The 7,045-nt window shown below is 43.7% G+C and overlaps 1 protein-coding gene across 1 annotated transcript; it reads right to left on the reverse strand.

The window, feature by feature from the left end:
• Positions 1 to 1,216: 1,216 nt before the first annotated feature.
• On the reverse strand, positions 1,217 to 5,545 carry UTP23 (UTP23 small subunit processome component). The gene is made up of 3 exons (XM_066548135.1): positions 5,315 to 5,545; positions 3,107 to 3,281; positions 1,217 to 2,231 (listed from the first exon to the last, which is right to left on the reverse strand). Exons 1-3 carry the CDS (start codon positions 5,500 to 5,502, stop codon positions 1,845 to 1,847), a joined length of 750 nt encoding a protein of 249 aa, XP_066404232.1. The 5' UTR covers positions 5,503 to 5,545; the 3' UTR covers positions 1,217 to 1,844.
• Between the last annotated feature and the right edge of the window lie 1,500 nt (positions 5,546 to 7,045).

The following is a 7,045-nucleotide window of genomic DNA, read 5'->3' on the forward strand; positions in this document are numbered from 1 at the left end:
TTGAAAAGCCAACAGAAAGCATCATAGATGATAGCTATGTGCTCCAGACATTCAAGAACCTGTACAGATAGTGCACAAAAATACTATGCAAATGCATAATACACATGCTAAGGAATTGTCTAGATCACACAGCTTAAACCCATGTAGGTCAAGAAGCAGAAAGCTTTCCTTTAAAGAATATCTCAGTTAAGAAGAAATGCATTGATAGAAGTTAAAAATCTGGCAAGAGATGACTGGAACACTGTGAGAGCACACACTGATGCCACAGCATGTGCTATGACGCACATCTCTCTATTGTCAATTCGGTCACTCACTTCAGACTCTAATGCCACCAAACATTTAAGGAGGCATAGGAAGCAATGAAAATCAGGTACTTGAAACCATTTTAGAAACTATCTCCTTGTGCTGCTTTAGGCTGTGGTAGCCTTACTTTTCTTCACAGTAGCTGTGTGTCTTACTTTTCTTCACAGTAGCTGTGTGTCTTACTTTTCTTCACAGTAGCTGTGTTTTTGGATTTGTGCTTAAGTGTCGAGATGTTTTTGTTATTGCTTACACAGGGTCAAGGCATTTTCTGCTTCTCCCCTCACCAGCAAGTAGGCAGGGGGGACACAAGAAGTTGGGAGGGGACACAGGCAGGGCAGCTGATTTCAACTGACCCAAGATATTCCATAGCATATGGCATCACACTCAGCATATAAAGCTGGGAAAGAAGGTGGGAGGACATTTGGAGTGGTGTTTGTCCTCCCATGTCACCATTACACCTGATGGAGCTCTGCTTTCCTGGGGGTGGCTGAACACCTGCCTGTCCATGGGAAGCTGTGAATGAATTCCTTTTTCTGCACTGCTTGTGTTTTGCTTTGCTTGTGTTTTGCATGCTTTTTACTTTCCTTATCTTAACCCACAAGTTCTCTCACTTCACCCTTCAATTCTCTCCATCCCAGCGCAGGGGGAAGCTGAGTGCATGGCTGCATGGGGCTGAGTTGCCAGCTGGGGTTAGACCAGAACTCTCCTCCAACCCAGTTCTGATCTGTTCCTAACCTTACAGAACAGAACAGTCATTAGGGCCTGAGCCCCATCACCCTCAGCTGTTTGTATTCCAGGAGTCCTGCACCGCTCTGCTACACTGTGATGGCATTAGGTACAACCAGTGCTTTGATTCAGCAATTTTAAGTTGCATTTTTCCTATTAAAAAAAAAATAAACTACAGGTGAAATAGTTAAGACTGGAGATGCTCTTATAATGTCAGGAATAACAACACAATTGCACACCCTCCATGATTTTCTTAATAAATAAAGATCAGCATCAAGAGAACTATTGGTTCACATGGTACTTAGAGAGAAATTTAGGCTGGACAGGGCTTTTGAGGGCATGAGGTCTCTTTGCAAGAGTAAACTTTTGTATTCAAACAGAGATAAATAAGCTATTGTGTTATATTAGGTCAGTTTCATAATCTCTAACAGGCCAGCTGTAAAAACTAGTTTTATGAAGATCAGCAACCTCCATTTAGAAAGAAGTCTAATATCCCACTGAAATCCATAGCGAGGCCAAGAAGCATTTCTAAAAACTGGTTACATAGCATGTGAATTTTAACAAAAACCATGATGCTGGAGAGAATGAAATATGAGGGTTCTTAAATATTTTGTCGCAAACGCAACACTAAATAAGAATAAATTATTAGGGCAATAACCTGCAAATACTGAGATACAGTAATAAACAGTACCATCTCACAAAAATAAATTTTAATATTAACAACTCAATTTCATATGACTGCATATTAATCTATTTTTTTTTCAAAGTTCAAACAATGTTCAAATTTTGTGTTTGCAAAATTTGCAAAGATGGGTTTATTCTCCTTCATTCTGACTGCATGACTGTATGACTTCTGCTTTAACTCTATTTCGTTTTCTTTTTCTTCTTTTCTTCTTTTCAGCAGAAGGCTCCTGACCCTCCTGTGTTTTCTTCTTTTTCTTCTTCAGACAGCTGAGAGGATTGGGGCCTCCTGCCCTTTTGCGTTTTCTTCTCTTTTCACCTTCTTGCTTTATTAGTCCTTCTTTTTCTTTAAGCTCCACAATACTTTGTTTTTGGTACTCTGGAACAAGCTGATTTGTCTGCAACTTTTGAACAAATGCCAAAGATTTAGGAGAAGGTTTGTCCAGCACCATAGTGTTCTGAATAATAAAGAGGAGAGGAATGCCAGGCTTCCTTTTCACTTTGTTTGATAATTCCTGGTCCTGCAAGATTAAACACTTTAGTCAATATTTTCAGATGAAATGTTATTTGCAATTCAAATGCACCTACTTTTAATACAAAACTATGAAGATAAATTACATTATGAAAAAGATAAGAAATTTAATTTAGCAGATATACATGGCAGTGTCTTTCAGAGCAACTAAATTTCAATTTCTCTCCTGATTAGCTGTACTCCTGATGCAAAATTTACCAACATTTTCCCTTTTCCTGCATGTATATGCATACATACATTTTTTGAGGAAAAAGTCCTAATTCACTTGTATGCAGACCACCACACCACATTATTTTTTCTGTAATAAATAATTTTTTAACTCCTGTAACTTACATAACTATAAAGAATTTGACTATAAACTCTTTTATATATATTGTGTATCATTTATAGATGCAGTCTCAATAACAAACCCAAGAAAAAATGCCTATTTTGCTTGTATAGTTATTTATTCTTTAGTTCAAAATGTCTTAAAATTGAAGTTATATGGATGTTAACATTTAATTTCATTTTTCAGACTACTGTGCAAAGCAGTTCAGGGAAGAGGATGCACACACAAGCAATATGCAAATTAACATTCATGAGTTGTTTTTTACATGTCAATAAGTAGTCAGTATGTTTTCATACTCTTTCACCTAAAGTAAGCAATATCATTACAAAGTAAAAAAATCTAGTTGTTCAAGTAGGAGAAAATATTCCCTGCTTTGTAATTAGGAAATACATTAAAGAGCAAGTAAGGCTTTACATGATTAATTCCCACCAACTATTTAAAAACCTCATAATCAAAGTTACTGTAGGCTTCTTTATCCTTAGGTATCAAAACATCACTTCAAAAGAAATGGAGCTACATTTCCCAAGAGCTTTTACCTGTGTGGCAATAAAGAAGTGATGAGGGTTGCCATCTTCAATCATGGAAAGTAAACAAGTTGAACCACTCACAGGATTCTTATGGTGAGAACAGCTTCGAACTTGAAATCTCTGGGCAATTAATTTTGCTCCATACAGTGCTTTCCCCAGTGATTCAAGTTCTTTTATGACACATCTGAAAACCAAAAGAGACAATAATTTCTAAACAGAAAATCCCCTCATATTTTTTACAACAGCAAAAGGCTGATGGGAGTTACTTAGGAATGAGCAATGCCCAGTTGTTCAGGCTCTATGATTTGTAAATGGCACCTAGAAATCCGAAAAATATAGCCCATCTGAAGACATCAGCAAGGTTTCCTTGGCTGTAAACATGATTAACCAGCAATAAAATTAAGATATATTCAATGATTTTAAAATAATTCACATCAGCGACAATGCTGAGTCCTTAAATTTATGCTTGAATACCACCAAGCATATGAACCACTACCTAACAAATAAAATTATTTTTAAAATTTAATTTATTTTTAAATTAACTTATTATAAAACTTGAAAATGTAATTTATTTTTTAAAATGGAAATAAAAGATCTGGGGAACAACAGGCCAGTCAGTCTCACCTCTGTGCCTGGCAAGATTATGGAGCAGATCCTCCTGGAAAATATGTAAGACATGAGGAAAACAAGGAGTTGACTGGTGACAGCTAACATGGTTTCACTAAGGAGAAATAATGAAAAATCTGGTGTGTCAGAGTTACAGTGCTGATGGATAAGGAAGGGCAACAGATGTCACCCAACTGGACTTATGCAAAGCTCTGCACACTGTTCCACACAACATCCTTGGCTTTACACCGGAGGCATGGATTTGACAGATGTGTCACTGGGTGGATATGGATTGACTGGAGGCCTGCATTGAAGAATTGCAGTAAACAGCTCAATGTCCAAGTGGAGACCAGTGACAAGTGTTGTTCCTCAGGGGTTGGTACTGGGACATGTGGCATCTTTCTCAGTGACATGGACAGTGGGATCCAGTGCACCCTCAGCAAGTTTGCCAAAGACACAAAACTGTGTGGTGCTGTTGACTCTCTGGAGGGAAGGAATGCCATCCAGAGGGGCCTGGAGACGCCTCGGATGGGCTTGTGTAATCCTGGTAAAGTTCAACAATGCCAAGTGCAAGGTCCTGTATATGGGTCAGTGCAACCCAAGAACAAATGGATTGAGATGGAAGAAAATGAATTGAGAGCAGCCCTGACAAGAATGACCTGGGAGGTGTGTTGGTGAACAAGAAGCTCAGCATGAGCTGGCAGTGTGAAAGCCAACTGTGTCCTGGGCTTCATCAAAAGCAGTGCAGGTGAGGCACTGCAAGGTGAGGCAGGGGAGTCTCCCTCCCTACTCCACACTAGTGAGACCCCACCTGGGGTCACAGCAAGCCAGCTCATTTCCCACACGAGGCTCTTTTAATAACATTGAGGTGCTGTCTCAGCAACTCAGTATTCTGGCAGCAGAGAAAACATGTACATTCAGCGGGCCTAAGTGGAAGCTGGTCAAAATGACCAACAGATATTGCTGATAAAAGAAGAAAGAAGAGATGTTTCAACATGACAGGAGTAGTTTGGATCAAAGCAATTCCCAAACCTTTCACACCAAACGACATGACTCAATACTTTACACTGCTTAGAGGATGCTGTGCAAGAAGGTTCAGTGTGTTTTTTGAGCCTAGGGTATACCTCTTCCTGGTGTTTTCACTACTTGCCTCCATAGCGGGCAGTTGGCTATTCTGTTATTGCAGAAATACAATGTAACTGAATTTTTGTAATTCGATATATACAATATATCTAATCAAGTAATAACAACGGCAACTTGAAGGCAACTTCAGTATGCAGTGTGCATGTTTAACTACCATATCTTTTGTCCTCCCTTGCGAACGGCAGCTTTGGAAAAAACCCAGCACTGGCAAGCTGCAGCTCCGGCCAGGCAGGAGCTCCCTCCCGGCCCAGATCTGCGCTTGGCCCTGCTGCTACCACCCCGCCAAGCAGACGCTGCGGGTGGGAAGAGACCCACCCGGCCCTCCCTCACACCGCGGGGTCACCGCTGGCCCCGCAGTCCGTGCCGCTTTCGGAACGGCAGCTGGGCCCGAGGATGCTCGCAGCCTCCTGCAGGTCACCCTCAGCCCCCAGCCCTCCGGCCCCGGGGCGCCTTTGCTGCCCGCCGTACCGCGTGGTGCAGAGCTGCGCGGCGCCGCCCAGGTACCCGGGCAGCTGCTCCCGGATCTGGATCTTGTTGCGAAGCGCGGCCTGGCAGAAGGTGCCATCCAGCAGCACCTGGAAGGGTTCGCGGAACTGGAAGTTGTGCTTGTAGAAGCCCATGATCTTCTTCGCGTGCTTCTGTCTCGTCACCCCCATGGCGCCCGCGCCGCCGCCCGGAACGGCCGCGGCTGCCCCGGAAGCTGCTCCAGGCCCGGGCGGGGCCTCCCCGGAGAGCCGGGACCGGCCGGGCCCTGCCGAGATCTTCCCCCGAGAGCCGGGACCGGCCGGGGCAGCGCCGGGGCAGCACCCGGGGAGCCGGGACCAGCCGGGCCGTGCCGGGATCTTCCCGCGAGAGCCGGGACCGGCTGGGGCCTCTCCCAGAGAGCCGGGATCGGCCGGGGCAGCACCCGGGGAGCCGAGACCGGCCGGGCCGTGCCGAGATCTTCCCCCGAGAGCCGGGACCGGCCGGGGCAGCTGCCCCGTCCCCGGAGGGTCCCGCCTGCCCGTCCCGCCCTGCACAGGGGTAACCTCAGGGATGGTTCATTGCCCCTTGTTCTGCGGTGCTGTGCTGGCTCCTGCCGTTTGCTGAGATAAGAAATGCCGAATTTTCCTTTTTTTTGCAGTTCAGTGTACTGATAAAATTATAGTTGCTGTCGCAGAGACTGTAGTTTAATCACACCTCAGCATGCAGAATCACAGAATCAATTTGGTTGGAAAAGCCCTCTGAGATCATCTTGTCCAACTCAGGATCCAGCACCACTTTGTCAGCCAGACCACGGCACTGAGTGCCATGTTCAGTCTCAAGCATCACCAGAGACGGTGATTCCACCGCCTCCCTGGGCAGCCCATTCCAGTGTCTAGTCGCCCTTTGTGTTAGGAAAGTTCACCTAATGTCCAATCTAAACCCCTGGCACAGCTTAACACTACATCCTCTCACCCTGACACTTGTTACCTGAAAGGCTTAGGAATACTTCGGAAGGCTTAGTTAGCGCCCATTTATATTGTTTGCTTGTATTGGCTACATCAATCTCAAGTTCAATGTGCAAAAAACCAAAGTTGAAAAGAACATATTCTACATTTTAATTTTTTTTCCAAGACAATTTAATTGCACTGCAATCTGGGGACACAGCTGTCATTGAAAAGTGCACAAACTCCTCCCTGTCCAACACAAAACATGAACACACCAGACATCTGGCATTAAGAAACCAAACTTACTCTTGCCTGCCTAAAACAGGAGCATTATGTGATACCTTAACACCATCAACATGATAATTGGAGACATCTGTCTTGCTCTGCAGGTTTCACAGGAGACATCTTTCTGCCTGGGACAACTGTACTGCAAGCAAAACCATGGCAAGCACCTGCCAGTTTGTTGTAATCAGTCAGGCTGCTCTAAGATCATTTAGGCAAATACTCAGCTGTCATATTGGCCTTTTTGCTACCAAATAGACATGGAAAATAAGTGCTTCCCAGTAAGTCAGTTAGTGTCAAGAGAAAGTGAAAAATAAAGGATTTGATTACTATTCTAGAAATTCAAATGTTTACATGGAAAAGTATTTTAAAGCACATAGGATGAAAAGGGCAAAGAACAGGTGATTAAGAATATTTTCCATGGATCCAGTTGTGGTGTTGACAGTATTTTCTGCCATTAAATCCTTCTTTCCAGCTGTCTTCAGGGGACAGTTGTGCGTGCTCCCGA

Source organism: Molothrus aeneus, chromosome 1, assembly GCF_037042795.1.
Source record: "Molothrus aeneus isolate 106 chromosome 1, BPBGC_Maene_1.0, whole genome shotgun sequence".
Taxonomy (NCBI): Eukaryota; Metazoa; Chordata; class Aves; order Passeriformes; family Icteridae; genus Molothrus; species Molothrus aeneus.

What these genes read in the sequence shown, in the direction of transcription:
- UTP23 (XM_066548135.1), bottom strand. Translation starts at nt 5,502, where the DNA reads ATGGGGGTGACGAGACAGAAGCACGCGAAGAAGATCATGGGCTTCTAC. An exon ending in GCGCAGCTCTGCACCACGCG is followed by an intron (nt 3,282 to 5,314) that starts GTACGGCGGGCA and finishes TTTGGTTTTCAG; the next exon opens with ATGTGTCATAAAAGAACTTG. An exon ending in ACTTCTTTATTGCCACACAG is followed by an intron (nt 2,232 to 3,106) that starts GTAAAAGCTCTT and finishes TTAATCTTGCAG; the next exon opens with GACCAGGAATTATCAAACAA.